Below are 17,369 nucleotides of genomic sequence, written 5' to 3' on the forward strand. Positions count from 1 at the left end.
GCTACCATCTTCTCCACCTCACCCTGAGAACAGGTCCACAACATGAGCAGGGTCTCAGAGCAATGGAAGGAGCAGGGTCTCAGAGCAACGGAAGGAGCAGGGTCTCAGAGCAACGGAAGGAGCAGGGTCTCAGAGCAACGGAAGGAGCAGGGTCTCAGAGCAACGGAAGGAGCAGGGTCTCAGAGCAACGGAAGGAGCAGGGTCTCAGAGCAACGGAAGGAGCAGGGTCTCAGAGCAACGGAAGGAGCAGGGTCTCAGAGCAACGGAAGGAGCAGGGTCTCAGAGCAACGGAAGGAGCAGGGTCTCAGAGCAACGGAAGGAGCAGGGTCTCAGAGCAACGGAAGGAGCAGGGTCTCAGAGCAACGGAAGGAGCAGGGTCTCAGAGCAACGGAAGGAGCAGGGTCTCAGAGCAACGGAAGGAGCAGATCACTAAGTACTATACAGCAGAGCCTTATGCATGGAAATGGACTGAAACCAGCACCAATGACACAGAGAGCATCAGCCTCAGGGCACCTGGCATGACTAAAAACATGTTCCTACTCTGCTGCTCTGTCCTCCTTCCTTTTCAAATACCTTTTGAAAGCCCTGTACCAATTATTCACTCTTTTACTTTCTCACAGGGTGTGCCGTGACATCGGTTGAAACTCAAACAACAGGTTAGAGATTCAGAATCTTTCCCACTGTGTTGTGTGTAAAGTCTCACCGGTAGGTCCACACTGACGTCTGTGCCGTCCAGCATTGACACACAGCAGGTGATGACAGACTTGGAGTCCCCGGCAGCAGGGATATGTGTGGTGGCCCGCTGGGCCTCTCTCAACCGGGCCTTGTCAGCATGCTTACGGATGGACTGCCGGCCCAGCGTCCGGCGGAGGAAACTCAGCATGGTGGGGCCTGGTGAACACTACCTGCACATGCGAGAGGAAGGATTAAATGATACAATCGGTTGAGATCCTCAATCAGATCGTGATGTTAAAGATGGACGACAGCTTTGTTTTAACTTATCCCGTTGAAAAGCAATATCACAAGTACACAGTTGAAGTCAGAAGTTTACATAGACTTATGTTGGAGTCATTAAAACTGCTTTTTTCAACCACTCCACACACTTCTTGTTAACAAACTATAGTTTGGCAAGTCGGTTAGGACATCTACTTTGTGCATGACAAGTAATTTTTCCAACAATTGTTTACATACAGATTATTTCACTGTATCAAAATTCAAGTGGGTCAGAAGTTTACATAAACGAAGTTGACTGTGCCTTTAAACAGCTTGGAAAATTCCAGAAAATGATGTCATGGCTTTAGAAGCTTCTGTTAGGCAGATTGACATCGTTTGAGTCAATCAGAGGTGTACCTGTGGATGCATTTCAAGGCCTACCTTCAAACTCAGTGCCTCTTTGACTGACATCTTGGGAAAATCAAAAGAACTCAGCCAAGACCTCAGAAAAACAATTGTAGACCTCCACAAGTCTGGTTCATCCTTGGGAGCAATTTCCAAACGTCTGAAGGTACCACGTTCATCTGTACAAACAATAGTACGCAAGTATAAACACCATGGGACCACACAGCCGTCATACCGCTCAGGAAGGAGACGTGTTCTGTCTCCTAGAGATGAACGTACTTTGGTGCGAAAAGTGCAAATCAATCCCAGAACAACAGCCAAGGCCCTTGTGAAGATGCTGGAGGTACAAAAGTACATACATCCACAGTAAAACGAGTACTATATCGACATAACCTGAAAGGCCGCTCAGCAAGGAAGAAGCCAGTGCTCCAAAACCGCCATAAAAAGGCCAGACTACAGTTTGCAACTGCACATGGGGACAAAGATTGTACTTTTTGGAGAAATGTCCTCTGGTCTGATGAAACAAAAATATAACTGTTTGGCCATAATGACCATCGTTATGTTTGGAGGAAAAAGGGGGAGGCTTGCAAGCCGAAGAACACCATCCCAACCGTGAAGCACGGGGGTGGCAGCATCATGTTGTGGGGGTGTTTTGCTGCAGGAGGGACTGGTGCACTTCACAAAATAGATGGCATCATGAGGCAGGAAAATTATGTAGATATATTGAAGCCACATCTCAAGACATCAGTCAGGAAGTTAAAGCTTGGTCACAAATGGCTCTTCCAAATGGACAATGAACCCAAGCATACTTCCAAAGTTGTGGCAAAAAGGCTTAAGGACAACAAAGTCAAGGTATTGGAGTGGCCATCACAAAGCCCTGACCTCAATCCTATAGAAAATATGTGGACAGAACTGAAAAAGTGTGTGTGAGCAAGGAGGCCTACAAACTTGCCTCAGTTATACCAGCTCTGTCAGGAGGAATTGGCCAAAATTCACCCAACTTATTGTGGTAAGCTTGTTGAAGGCTACCCAAAACGTTTGACACAAGTTAAACAATTTAAAGGCAATGCTACCAAATACTAATTGAGTGTATGTAAACTTCTGACCCACTGGGAATGTGATGAAAGAAATACAAGCTGAAATAAATCACTCTACAATTATTCTGACATTTTACATATTTAAAATAAAGTGGTGATCCTAATTGACCCAAGACGGAATTTTTACTAGGATTAAATGTCAGGAATTGTGAAAAACAGAGTTTAAATGCATTTGGCTAAGGTGTATGTAAACTTCCGACTTTAACTGTACACACACTAAAGTACACACACTAAAGTACACACACTAAAGTACACACACTAAAGTACAAAATAGCTATTTTTTGTTCAATTGGTTAAATACTGTGACAGAAGCCACACCAGTATACGTCTAAGGAGGAATAAATCAAATATAGTATGCAATTCAAAATTGTGTGACTCATATCGCAGCAAATAAGTTCACTTCTCGACCTATTACTTTTGTACAATGTTATGTAGACTCCCCACAAATAGTTTTGTTGTTGCTCCAAATGGCTTGGCAATAAAGTTGTGAAAAAACACTTGCTGTGTTAACACTAACTTAGCTACTGTTAACAATATGCAGGTTATTCGCCATTACATAACTACATCCATTGGGGCTGAAAAGGTGACAATTTTACATAAATGTTATGGACTGACAATTTGGACTAACGATACCTATTATTAGTTAGCTAGTTGGCTGGCTAACTAACTAACGTTAGCTAAGTTACTGTAGTGAGCTAGTTAACTAGAAAACCTTGCCCCAATAAATACCGTATAACGTTACTAGCCTAGCTTTGGGACAAACAATCGTGAGTCTGTCCCAAAGACTAACCCATTGTGAACGAGAGCAACAGGTTTAACAAGCTAACAGGCTACCGTTACCTATTGTCAAGATGCTGAAGCAACAGATAAAACAAGTCCGACATTCACACTTGCTGATGTCGCCGATGGCCACTTGTAGATCCTAAAGTCCTATACTATAGCTATACTCACAAAATAAGAACCAATCCACTTGCCTGTTCCACCTTCACAAAGTAAAACTAATACGTGTCCATGGGTGACAGGTAGTCTTACTGGCGTTACAATAATTCCTACTCGATACTCCAACGAAACAATTTTCAGAAGTCCCAGGAAAAGTGGGAGGCAAAGCAAAATTCACCTCAGGAAATGACGTCGAAATAAATCCCTAACAAAACTGCGATTTGCATTTAAAGGGGCATTTGTGTGTTTCTATAACCATGAAAATGAAATAGTAAAACAAGTACGTCCTCCCAACTTCACATTATCATATGGTGTTGTTTCAGATTATGCCAATTTTATCATGCATCAAATAAAATTGTATTGGTAGCATACACATTTTTAAGTTAGTTGACCTTATTGCGGGTGTAGGAAAAGGCTTGTCTTGCTAGCTCTAACAGTGCAGTAATATAACAATAGACAATACACACGAATCTAAAAAAGTCAAAAGAACGGATTTAAGAAAAATTACGACGAACAATGTCGGAGACCAAAGTATAATATATATATATATATACACATACACGGTATTCGGGAAAGTATTCAGACCCCTTGACATTCCACATTGTTACGGTACAGCCCTATTCTAAACTTTTCCTCATCAATCAACACACAATAGCCCATAATGATGAAGTTTCTCCCATTCTTCTCTGCAGATCCTCTCAAGCTGTGTCAGGTTTGACTGGGAGCGTCGCTGCACAGCTATTTTCAGGTTTTCAGGTCTCTCCAGAGATGTTCGATCGGGTTCAAGTCCGGGCTCTCCCTGGGCCACTCAAGGACATTCAGAGACATGTCCCGAAGCCACTCCTGCATTGTCTTGGCTGTGTGCTTAGGGTTGTTGTCCTGTTGGATGGTGAACTGTTGCCCCAGTCTGAGGTCCTGAGCACTCTGGAGCAGGTTTTCATCAAGTATCTCTGTACTTTGCTCCGTTCTTCTTTCCATCAATCCTGACTAGTCTCCCAGACCCTGCTGCTGAAAAAAAATCCCCACAGCATGATGCTGCCACCACCATGCTTCACCGTAGGATGGTGCCAGGTTTCCTCCAGACATGACACTTGGCATTCAGGCCAAAGAGTTCAATCTTGTTTCCCATGGTTTGAGAGTCCTTTAGGTGCCTTTTGGCAAACTCCAAGCGGGCTTTCATGTGCCTTTTACTGAGGAGTGGCTTCCATCTGGCCAGTACCATAAAGGCCTGATTGGTGGAGGGCTGCAGAGATGATTGCCCTTCTGGAAGGTTCTCCCATCTCCACAGAACTCTGGAGCTCTGTCAGAGTGACCATCAGGTTCTTGGTCACCTCCCTGACCAAGACCCTTCTCGCCCGATTGCTCAGTTTGGCCGTGCGGTCAGCTCTAGGAAGAGTCTTGGTGGATCTAAACTTCTTCCATTTAAGAATGATGGAGGCCACTGTGTTCTTTGGGACCTTCAGTGCTGCAGAAATGTTTCGCTACCCTTCCCCAGATCTGTGCCTCGACACAATCTTGTCTCGGCGCTCGACGGGCAATTCATTTGACCACATGGCTTGGTTTTTGCTCTGACATGCACTGTCAACTGAAGGACCTTATATAGACAGGTGTGTGCGCCTTTCCAAATCATGTCCAATCAATTGAATTTACCACAGGTGGACTCCAATCAAGTTGTAGAAACATCTCAAGGATAATCAATGGAAACAGGAAGCACTTGAGCTGAATTGAGTCTCATAGCAAAGGGTCTGAATACTTATTAGAATAAGGCATTTCTGTTTGTTTTCTTCATAAATGTGCAAAGATGTTTAAAAACCTGTTTCTGCTGTCATTATGGGGTGTTGTGTGAAGATTGATGAGGAAATGTTTTTCTTTAATACATTTTAAAAGGCTGTAACGTAACAAAATGTGGAAAAAGTCAAGGGGACTGAAAACTTTCTGAATGCATGCGTGTATGTATATATACACATACATATATATTTATATACATACACACACACACACACACACACACACACACACACACACACACACACACACACTAGAATACAGTACAGACATATGAAGTGGGTGAAACAGTATGTAGACATGATTAAAGTGACCAGTGTTCCATGTCTATGTACATAGGCAGCAGCCTCTAAGGTGCAGGGTTGAGTAACCGGGTGGTAAGCGCATAGTGACAGTGACTAAAATTCAGGGCAGGGTACTGGGCGGGGCTGGGTAGTGGTGACTATTCAACAGTCTGATGGCCTTGAGATTGAAAAACAGCTTCTGTCTCGGTCCCAGCTTTGATGCACCTGTACTGACCTCATCTTCTGGATGGTAGCGAGGTGAACAGGCAGTGGCTCGGGTGGTTGTTGTCCTTGATGATCTTGTTGGCCTTCCTGTGACACCGGCTGCTGTAGATGTCCTGGAGGACTGGCAGTGTGCCCCCGGTGATGTGTTGTGAAGACCGCAGACTGCGCCACCCTCTGGAGAGCCCTGCGGTTGCAGACGGTGCAGATGTCGTACCAGGTGGTGATACAGCCCGACAGGATGCTCTCAATGGTGCGTCTATAAAAGTTTGTGAAGGTCTTTGGGGCCAAGCCGGATTTCTTCAGCCTCCTGAGGTTGAAGAGGCGCTGTTGCACCTTCTTCACCACGCTGTCTGTGTGAGTGGACCATTTCAGATTGTCAGTGATGTGTATGCCAAGGATCTCGAAGCTTTCCACCTTCTCACCTTTTCCCCGTCGAATACTGGGCATTCCGGTAGATCATTTCATATAGGAAGTCAGTGCATTCAGTAACAGATTATCCCTCAATCTCAATGTTTTTAAACTGCATCATGTCAGTGTAAAACATTTTTTTTCCTTTTTTCAATGAGACCAAATATCTGTGATTCCTCTCTCTCTCTCCATTGATCTACTGTGTGATTCCTCTCTCTCTCTCCATTGATCTACTGTGTGATTCCTCTCTCTCTCCATTGATCTAATGTGTGATTTCTCTCTCTCTCTCCATTGATCTACTGTGTGATTCCTCTCTCTCTCTCCATTGATCTACTGTGTGATTCCTCTCTCCATTGATCTACTGTGTGATTCCTCTCTCCATTGATCTACTGTGTGATTCCTCTCTCTCTCTCCATTGATCTACTGTGTGATTTCTCTCTCTCTCTCCATTGATCTACTGTGTGATTCCTCTCTCTCCATTGATCTACTGTGTGATTCCTCTCTCTCTCCATTGATCTACTGTGTGATTCCTCTCTCTCTCCATTGCTCTACTGTGTGATTCCTCTCTCCATTGATCTACTGTGTGAATCCTCTCTCCATTGATCTACTGTGTGATTCCTCTCTCTCCATTGATCTACTGTGTGATTCCTCTCTCTCTCCATTGATCTACTGTGTGATTCCTCTCTCTCTCTCCATTGATCTACTGTGTGATTCCTCTCTCCTTCACTGTGGTCCTCTCTCCATTGATCTACTGTGTGATTCCTCTCTCTCTCTCCATTGATCTACTGTGTGATTCCTCTCTCTCTCCATTGATCTACTGTGTGATTCCTCTCTCTCTCTCCATTGATCTACTGTGTGATTCTCTCTCTCTCTCCATTGATCTACTGTGTATTCCTCTCTCCATTGATCTACTGTGTGATTCCTCTCTCTCCCATTGATCTACTGTGATTCCTCTCTCTCCATTGATCTACTGTGTGATTCCTCTCTCCATTGATCTACTGTGTGATTCCTCTCTCTCCATTGATCTACTGTGTGATTCCTCTCTCTCCATTGATCTACTGTGTGATTCCTCTCTCTCCATTGATCTACTGTGTGATTCCTCTCTCTCCATTGATCTACTGTGTGATTCCTCTCTCTCCATTGATCTACTGTGCGATTCCTCTCTCTCCATTGATCTACTGTGCGATTCCTCTCTCTCCATTGATCTACTGTGTGATTCCTCTCTCTCTCTCCATTGATCTACTGTGATTCCTCTCTCTCCATTGATCTACTGTGTGATTCCTCTCTCTCTCCATTGATCTACTGTGTGATTCCTCTCTCTCTCTCCATTGATCTACTGTGTGATTCCTCTCTCTCCATTGATCTACTGTGTGAATCCTCTCTCTCTCTCCATTGATCTACTGTGTGAATCCTCTCTCTCCATTGATCTACTGTGTGATTCCTCTCTCTCTCCATTGATCTACTGTGTGAATCTCTCTCTCTCTCCATTGATCTACTGTGTGAATCCTCTCTCTCCATTGATCTACTGTGTGAATCCTCTCTCTCTCTCCATTGATCTACTGTGTGAATCCTCTCTCTCCATTGATCTACTGTGTGAATCCTCTCCATTTAGCAACAGCGCCACTTACTGACCATGTTGATGGCCTATTTATTGCCTTACCTCTCTTATCCTACCTCATTTGCACATGCTCTATATAGATTTTTCTACTGTATTATTGATTGTATGTTTGTTTATTCCATGTGTAACTCTGTGTTGTTGTATGTGTCGAACTGCTTTTATCTTGGCCAGGTCGCAGTTGCAAATGAGAACTTGTTCTCAACTGGCCTACCTGGTTAAATAAAAGGTGACATAAAATAAATAAAATAAAAATGGCTTCAGCGTGATCTTCATGAGTGTGTCATCATATGCCCTGCCATGGATATCCAGACCTGTGCACTCCATTCCAACATGCTCGATGCTTAACTTAAAAGCTGACTCAAAGCAAATAGTGAAATATGTCTAATTCAGACTATTGGAACTTGATCACCTACAAGTAGAAATGCTATTATTTTAGGCTTCTTACATTTATGCTACTATTTAAATAATCCATGCATCAGTCACACTTCTGAAATGTAGAATTTGGAATACAGTTATGTGTGTGAGTTAAGTAAACATAACATCAATCTACTATCAAAACATTGCACTGACTTCACTGTTGCAGTGTGGAAAAGCAACGTCATTAATGTACAGTTGCAGTTGAAGATTTCAATTTCTCTTTGATTTTTAAAATACAGGTCTGGCATTCTCTATATAAAAACATTTTAACTCACAAATCATTTTCCCTTTTATTTTAAAGATTTTTTTTTTATATACACAACATTGTATTTACATGGTCTAGTATATTTACACAACATTAACAAGTGGCACTGTGTAGTTGGAGTTTTTGTTCCCAACAGGTGTCTTAAAAAACAAATTCAATGATAAATAAAAATTCTACACCACTTTCTGTTTCTGACATACTCAGCAGCGAGCATGGCTACCCAGTCATCTGAAAAGTGCTGTCCATTCTTAAGAAGCAAAAACTGTGGTTACAGTTTTACAAAAATACAACTCATCCACCCTCCAATACTTCCCTTCCCTCTTGCTTCCAAACAGAACCCCACAGTACCCCAATACGCTATCACAACACACATCTCAATGCTGGACATTCATGATAATTAACATTTGATGATTCTGGAAACCCAAGTCTTGTATGTGGCATTCTGTAGTCTGGTCTTTTTGATGCGTCATCATAATACTCTCAGGCAAAAGAGTGAGTGGGCTCCATGTATGATCAAACATTTCAGAAAATAAAAACATTATCAAATGAGGGTTTTGTGGATTCCACACAACGGCTGATGACCCACCATAGCGGCCCGTGAGAGCCAGGTTGAAAGGGAGAATGTACTGTAGGGGCTTCTTACAGCATGGACACATAGGTCACAATGTATTCATGTCCAATACACCTGCTATAGATGCATCACAGTCTCCTCAGCAGGTCAAGAAGATGGAACTATGGCAAATTCGTTTACAAGAAAGCAGGCTTCAATCCTGGTATCCAATATTGAGCTAGAAATGACGACCAGGTTAAGGTGAAATGGTAGGGGGTTCGCTGATGGTTACACAGAATCACCAGAGGCAGGGCATAATGCATACACACAACAGAAACTGCTAAAAATACACATGCATGCTGCACTCTCTCACTCATACACCCCCCCCCCCCACACACACACTAAAAATACACATGCATGCTGCACTCTCTCACTCATACACCCCCCCCCCACACACACACACTAAAAATACACATGCATGCTGCACTCTCTCACTCATACACCCCCCCCCACACACACACTAAAAATACACATGCATGCTGCACTCTCTCACTCATACACCCCCCCACACACACTACAAATACACATGCATGCTGCACTCTCTCACTCATACACCCCCCACACACACTACAAATACACATGCATGCTGCACTCTCTCACACATACACCCCCCCCCCACACACACTAAAAATACACATGCATGCTGCACTCTCTCACACTCGTACATATCCCCACACACATACACAGTCATACAGCAGTTTGGTTGTGCAGAAGAGCACATCGGAGAGGGTGGCACTACCTGCAGTGCCAAGATGCCAGCAGCCAGGTAACCAAACAAAGCAAGAAACAGACTCTTTCATGAGAAGAAGAGTAGCTCAAACTAAACATGCTGAGAACTCCAATACAAGAGCTGATGACAATGTGAATACAGTTCAACCAGTGTGAAAAGAAGGACACCTCGTGTTGTCAGATGTTTGAGTGAAACATGTCATCATTGTGTTGGGTACAAGTACAACAAATTCCCAGTAATCTGTACCTAAAACACCCTAAGTGATTATCATCTCCAATAAAAAGAATGTGTTTTAAAAACTAACTACCATTTGAAATATATCAAAAGGGGGGAGGTGGGGTTTCTAATCATTATTGGTTGAATGCTCTTGGTATTCTCTACATTCTTTAGAGACAGACACACAAACAAAGACAGAGAGGTACGTAACTTAAAGGTTGTTTTAAGGTCGAGCCTCCCCTTAGTGGCTGTGGACTTTGTCAAATTGCTTAGAGTAGATCCTCCCCCTGTCTTGACACAGTAAACAGCTCTAAAAGTTTACCAACTGGACAGTTTAACATGCCAATGAATGCCAGTCAATGGCTCCTTGTTTGTTCTATGCAAAAACCAAGGCATAGCGCCACATCAGCCACAAGGTTAGCTAGGGGTAGACACAAAGTGCTCTGATGTGTAGTGTCTGAATTTGACAAAAGCTAAAATATATAATAAATTAAACCACTTTTTTCATTAAAAAGTAAAGAATGACAACTTTTACTACCTATGATTTCATTTGGGAGGCCAGAAGCTAAGACTCACTCTAACATACACTTTGTTCAATTGACAAGGTTTGACAAACTAAAACACAATAAATATTCTTTGAAAAAAATACGGCGTCTCTCGTTGGACCGTAGGGACATTGAAGAAAAGGCGGCAGATTCATTTGGAGGGGCTTATCGATCACTCTTAAAAACACTCCCTCTCTCACAGCCCCGCCCATTCATTGTACTTACGGCACTACTACAGCAATTTCACCATGTTTTAAAAGTCTTTTTTTGAATTAACCCTGAACACACAATACCCCTAATGGTACCTATTCAACATAACTGGATTCATTTGTCCATGACTTTCAGATTTTTGGTTTTTTTTTGACGGCGTAAAGTGCAACAGTGCTTTGTTCTCTCCTCGGCCCATGGCGGTAAGCATGGCAACCAGGGCTGCTCCTCCCTGGCACTGGGCTGACCCCAGGTCAGGTCAAAGGGGTCAGGGTTCAGGGCAATCGCTGGTTGCGCTAGTTTCACTCGTCACACTGGTCACACTAACGCTAACATCCTCTTCCTCCTCTCCTACTGCTTCTCCTCCATTTTCTTCTTCTCTCTGGTAAAGGGTGGACTTCAGGGGTTTGACCAGGCCTTCCTCATAGACCCTTAAGATGGCTTCACACACAAACTTGTACTGGCTCTGAGGACACAGAAGAGAAAGAGAGGGGGAAGGAAGAGAATGTCAACAACATTAGGAGCCAATGGCAAGGCATGAGCAAAGGAGCCAGGACAGCCAGTGATTGGGATACAGAGGCAGCCAGGCGTGAATAAACTTCCCTGAGGTGGGGTGCAGTGGTGTGTGCCACGAATGTGTCTGTGCGTATGTACATATGTGTTTATGTTTATGTCAGTGTGTGTATGTGTACTAGGGAAAGGGTGTGTTGTGTGTGTATGTATGTGTGTGTGCGCGCGCAGGGGAAAGGTAGCCCACTCTTTTCCCCTAGTGCCATTATCTTCCACCTATTTCTCCCAGACCCTGAGGGTGTCCTAGCCTCATTAGAGCTCAGTATATTCTAATGAAATTACCGCTGCAGCTGCAGCAGCATTTCTACCCGCGCTACCCTGGTTCTGAGCACGGGGCCAAATTGTACTCATGTGAAGTTCTTCAGAGACTGAGAAGAGAGTGTGCTTCCCAAATGGCACCCTATTCCCTATATAGTGCACTACTTTTGACCAGGGTCAATAGCTGGCTCTGGTCAAAAGGAGTGCACTATATAGGGAATAGGGTGCAATTTGGGAAGTACCCAGAGACTCTGGGTCTAGATGAGAAACAGCTCAGCCTAAAGTGAGAAAGTTAGACGCGCAAATATCATACCCCCAAGACATGCTAACCTCTCATCATAACAATAACAAGGGAGTTAGCATTTTATATCATACCCCCAAGACATGCTAACCTCTCATCATAACAATAACAAGGGAGTTAGCATTTTATATCATACCCCCAAGACATGCTAACCTCTCACCATTACCAATAACATGGGAGTTAGCTTTTTTTGGGGGGGGGGTATGATATTTATGCCTCTAACTTTGTCACATCATTATTGAAGATTCATTCAGGATTATTCCTAATCACAGTAGCATTATGATTGATGTAGACATTGCGTGCTATGAATATGGGACCAAATACTTCTTTTTTTTTTACTACTTTAATACCAGAGTATGTGAGTGGAGCTGGAGCAGAGAGAGGAGCCTTCTCGCCCGCTCCAGTAGCGCTAACTTAACGAGCTCAGGGCATGCCCGGCCCAGCATGCATTTGTAGTCTACTTGTGTGCTGCTATGTTTTACATATATTTTTTACCTTTATTTTACTAGGCAAATCAGTTAAGAACAAATTCTTATTTTCAATGACGGCCTAGGGGCAGAACGGCCTAGGGGCAGAACGACAGATTTTTACCTTGTCAGCTCAGGGATTCGATCTTGCAACCTTTCGGTTACTAGTCCAACGCTCTAACCACTAGGCTACCTGCCATCCCTATAGCCCCTTGCTTTAGATACTGTCATGGAGTATGTTAAATATTTTTTATAAAAAGGTGACTTACAAAGATGAGGAGGACCAAGAGCAAGAGAGGGAGTGCGGTGATGTAGTGTCCACAACTAAAGAATCATTGTGGAATCTGAAAAGACGGGTATCCTGAAAGCATGATGTGTACTATGTGCACATGCTAACAGAAAGGAACGAGGAGGGTAGCTACCTAATGGTGTCATTGTAGCAAAGTATTTATAAACTAAAAATCTGATCTCTTAAAAGTTTCGTTCATTTTCGTTCTATTATATATACACAATAGGCCATCATTGATTTTGGCTCAATAGGCATATAGACCCCTTTCTGTGTTTGCAAACATTGCCGCACGAGGGCAATGCACGCAAGTTGGTGGCAGAACACAGGGGCCTTCTGTTCTTATAGAATGCCAGCAAAAAAAAACTCTATTTACATGTTGCTTATGAGTGCATTTCACACTGCTTTTGGATTATAATTGGATTTTAAGGCTCGTATGAATGTCCTGCTTAAATATAATGTTTGTGTCAACATCGCAAATCAACTGCATTATAATTAGATAACACTTGAACTTCAACCACTAAAATGGCTCGTTGGCTAGCTTTTGCTACAGCCTATATCAATGAGCGTTAGCATTCCAGCTAACAACTGCTCCATCCAAAATAGTTATTTTGCAGAGATCACAACCAAATATAATCTTAGTGACTATTCAAGCAATAATCATTGTAAGTATATGAGAACCCCAAAAAGTGATTTTGTTTAGAAGTAATAAAAGTGTAAATCTAGGCTATGTTGAATGGGTGTAGATGGCGATGGCTTTCTGACTGCAGCCAAGAGTCGTGTGCATCTGACGTCAGTGTGTTGTGTTCTGGAAAGGGGTCTATTACTGCTTTCAAGAACCTTTACGTTTTGATAGGGTTGTTTGAACTAAAACCCTTTAGGCATACCGACAGAAAAAAAGAACACAAAAGAATATAAAAAACAACACATCCCTGCCCAGTCTGGCAAGAATGGCCCAAAGGGTGTTGAGCATCCGCAGTGGCTCTGCAAGCACTGACAGGGTATTCTCTGGTGCTGGCCTGCTCTCCGGGTACCATCGCATGAGACTCTGGCTAAACTCACGTTTCCAAAAATCAATTCAAAGGCACTGTACATGAAGCCTAATAAGGTATTTTTACTTTAATGTGAATTTCATTCTAAGTAAGTCACAGCCTATATATGCAATTTATAGACTATAATGATTTAATCCAACTAAATGTTGTTTAAATTCTGAGCTCTTTATGTCCCTACCAGCCTAGTGTGTCACACTCACAAATGCTTCACCATTTATTTATTTGTAGGCTATAGCCTTGAAATAATTTAAATAATATAGCCTAAATAATTCATTTTTGTTCCTTCTTAGTCTGACTCCTATTTAGAGTGTTCATAAGATGTTTAATACGACATGTAGCCTATTTGAAATGATGAGCACTTAGTCACCTTTTCCTGTTGTTTATTAAAATACTTTTCATTCAAATCAAATGGTTTGGTTTCAATACTTCAAAAGAAAATGGTTGGTCCAGGTAGTCACAAAAATAGATGGGGTGTTGGTTAAATGGTGATTTTAATGAATGGAATGATTTTGGAAAGGATGTGGAGCATCGGTGTGCAAGCACCGCTCCATGAGCGAGCACCGCTCCATGAGCGATGAGGGATTTCAAACCGCTCAACTCCACTCACATACCATGTTTAATACACATTTAAGTGAATTTGTTCCAATACATTTGGTCCCCTAAAATGGGTGGATGTTGTACAAAAAGTGCTGTGATTTGTAAACGGTTCACACCGATATGGATGAAAATACCCTCACATTAAAGCTGACAGTCCTCACTTGAACGTCATTGTATCATTTCAAATCTAAAGTGCTGAAGTACAGAGCCAAAACAACAAAGAATGTGTCTCTGTCCCAATACTTTGAGCTCAATGTATATAGTGTATTATACTGTAGCACAGACTCAATACCAGACAACCCAGCGAGTGTACGAAACAAAATCCTTACACCTAGCCTAAAAATGGGAATCTGGAGAGACAATGGCATTCTCATGGCACAAGAGATTATCACTGGTAGACTGTGACAATGGAAAGTCTACCACTGACAATACAACAGGGATGAATGAAACATCTTCCTAGTAGGACGACCCTCTGCTTTCAGTTAGTAACACGGTTCTATTCTACACTGTGCTCCATCTGTTATTACTTAACACAGTAACGCAGATTGTTTCGCTTGTCTTCAGAGGCTAGAGGGAGCCATCTTGGAGGAGGCGAGAGGCAAGCATGCCCAGAAAAGGAGGAGGAAGAAGAGAGCGTGAGGAGGAGAAGAGAAGGGGTAAAGAGAATGAGGAAAGGAAGTGAGAGGAAGATGAAGAGAGAATTAGAGAGATACAGCAAAAGAGGGGAGGGGAGGAGAGAACTAGAGAGGAAGAGAGCGAGAGAGAGGAGTAGGATAAATAGAAGGTTAGAAAATGAGGATGAAGAGAAGAAAGGAGGACTTACAGGTGTCTGAATCATCATGGCTCTCTGGTCCCTCATGGTTCTGACTATGTCTAATGGATAGATGGGCTGACTGCACTCCATCAGGCACAACGCCGTCTCCATAGTGATGAGAACTCCCGTTCGGCCAATCCCTGCGCTGGAGTGATGACACACAAGCGGGAGAGGAGGAGGAGAGGAGGGTAGGGGGCGGAGGAAGAAGTTTCACTATAAACTCATGACATCATTTCTACCTTTTAAAACCCTCGAGTCAATTTCCGCAGCCCCACTGAAATCCAATTAGCATTGTAAAAAAATCCCCATAAAAATCTGTCTGTCTAAACTAGAGATATCTGCATGGGCTCATCTCAATCCATCGTATCCTCCGATATCGGCCTTCTACATCTGTAGTGAAAGGAGGCAGAGCTAGTGCTGTTTGTCAGACCATGAGATTTCCCGAAAATTGGTCTTCTCAAGAAAACGTCTGTAGGATCCAAACGGTATGGCCCACAAACTATTATGACCCCTCTACGGAAAGGTGAGTCTCTCGGTTCTTTTTCTCTACGCCGCCCACAAGCCTCACAAGACTTGCCTGAAGGTTACCGGGTACCAGTAAAAAACATGTATGGAAGTAGTTTAGGTCCTAAAAAAAAAGGGTTAAATATGTGTCAAAATAAATACAATAGTTTCCTGATCGTTCTTATATCTCTCAGATATAGGACAGACACTTCAGAACAAACTTCCTTTAGATTTCTTGGGGAACTGTCTGTTGTTCCATGTATTGAATGTGTTATTCAATGCTTTTACATGGGCTAATAGCAGTAAGGCCAAACTCAATGTTTTATCCAACAAAAAAACATGAATATATTTTTTTATACCTGAAGGGGTCCTAAAATATCAAAATATCTAAATGATCCATGGCATGACCATCTTAAAACACTTCCATATGTTAGCTTAATAAACCCCCTGCGGCTTAGACTCTAGAGGGTTAAATCAGTGGATCATTCTTTTTCTGGCGTATAGCAACCCACATAAAGATCGAATTAAGTCTAGATTCGAATCCAGAAATCTCCCAATCCCTGGGCACTATACATTAAATCCATTCCAGTGTGTTGTTGAGACATGTATTGGCTGAGTCAGATAGGTTTTACTTTAGCCAAGTTATCTGCCTGAGACGTGGATTTCTAAAGGTGTGTAGGTGTTCTATCTGGAGTGTTCTGGGCTGCTGGCCTGGGTACTACAGCAGTGTGTAGGAGTCTAGTAGAACATTCAGACAGTTCTACTGGGCTGGGTACTACAGCAGTGTGTAGGAGTCTAGTAGAACATTCAGACAGTTCTACTGGCCTGGGTACTACAGCAGTGTGTAGGAGTCTAGTAGAACATTCAGACAGTTCTACTGGGCTGGGTACTACAGCAGTGTGTAGGAGTCTAGTAGAACATTCAGACAGTTCTACTGGGCTGGGTACTACAGCAGTGTGTAGGAGTCTAGTAGAACATTCAGACAGTTCTACTGGGCTGGGTACTACAGCAGTGTGTAGGAGTCTAGTAGAACATTCAGACAGTTCTACTGGCCTGGGTACTACAGCAGTGTGTAGGAGTCTAGTAGAACATTCAGACAGTTCTACCGGGCTGGGTACTACAGCAGTGTGTAGGAGTCTAGTAGAACATTCAGACAGTTCCACTGGGCTGGGTACTACAGCAGTGTGTAGGAGTCTAGTAGAACATTCAGACAGTTCCACAAATAGGGAGAGGAGTCGACTCTGTAGTCGAGACACTGAGGTCAGATTGAGGGACCCTGTGATGAGTTGTTTAGTGAAAACATAGACCATTTCTTGCTATACATCTAAGAATGTGTGTCATGCATTATGTTCCCTACCTGCAGTGGACCACCATGGGCTCATCCTTGCCGGCTCGTTTGCTTCGCACCAGACTGACAAAGTCCAGGAAGTCCATGGAGTCATCTGGGACACCATGGTCCGGCCAGGCTACGTACTGGATCTGGGTCAACTCCCGGACCTCCTCGCTCTGTCACCATGGCAACAATAGTACAGTCAGTGCAATGTCGCCATGACAACAGGGGGAAAAAAAGGACTGTCTGCTCCGCACCCCCCTTTATTAACATTCCCCACCATGACACACACTGAGACACCTCACTGACAATGGTGGAGCACAGCCAGACTAGCACGGTTAATCAAAGTTATTATGGGATGCGTGTTTGCCCTTTCAACATCATCTATCAGTGTCGCTATGGTAACACACACAGGCTGCATGTTAATACTGGAAGCCTCATGGCTGTAGCTGCTGGTCCCCATGGCAACATGATGATCCACCGTACGTGCACCGCATGAGGCCGAA

At 43.2% G+C, this 17,369-nt stretch overlaps 2 protein-coding genes across 8 annotated transcripts in view; both read right to left on the reverse strand.

The window, feature by feature from the left end:
* LOC106582392 (band 4.1-like protein 5) overlaps positions 1 to 3,565 on the reverse strand; it is a 51,980-nt gene extending 48,415 nt beyond the window's left edge. For 4 of the 6 annotated variants that reach the window (XM_045704819.1, XM_045704820.1, XM_045704818.1 and 1 more), the window contains exons 1-2: positions 3,387 to 3,544; positions 704 to 905 (exon numbers count right to left, since the gene is read on the reverse strand). In XM_045704819.1, the coding sequence (XP_045560775.1) occupies positions 704 to 883 (180 nt within the window). In that variant the 5' untranslated portion in view covers positions 884 to 905; positions 3,387 to 3,544. Of the gene's footprint in view, positions 1 to 703; positions 906 to 3,275 lie in introns of all 6 variants that reach the window. The other 2 variants (XM_014165460.2, XM_014165458.2) reach the window with 2 other exon arrangements.
* A 5,857-nt stretch (positions 3,566 to 9,422) lies between these two features.
* LOC106582393 (tyrosine-protein phosphatase non-receptor type 4) overlaps positions 9,423 to 17,369 on the reverse strand; it is a 124,425-nt gene continuing 116,478 nt past the window's right edge. Inside the window, exons 25-27 of one of the 2 annotated variants that reach the window (XM_014165465.2) lie at positions 16,891 to 17,039; positions 15,039 to 15,174; positions 9,423 to 11,150 (exon numbers count right to left, since the gene is read on the reverse strand). In XM_014165465.2, the coding sequence (XP_014020940.1) occupies positions 10,953 to 11,150; positions 15,039 to 15,174; positions 16,891 to 17,039 (483 nt within the window). In that variant the 3' untranslated portion in view covers positions 9,423 to 10,952. The remainder of the gene's footprint in view (positions 11,151 to 15,038; positions 15,175 to 16,890; positions 17,040 to 17,369) is intronic. The other variant, XM_014165466.2, reaches the window with a different exon arrangement.

Source organism: Salmo salar, chromosome ssa21, assembly GCF_905237065.1.
Source record: "Salmo salar chromosome ssa21, Ssal_v3.1, whole genome shotgun sequence".
NCBI classification, from domain to species: domain Eukaryota; kingdom Metazoa; phylum Chordata; class Actinopteri; order Salmoniformes; family Salmonidae; genus Salmo; species Salmo salar.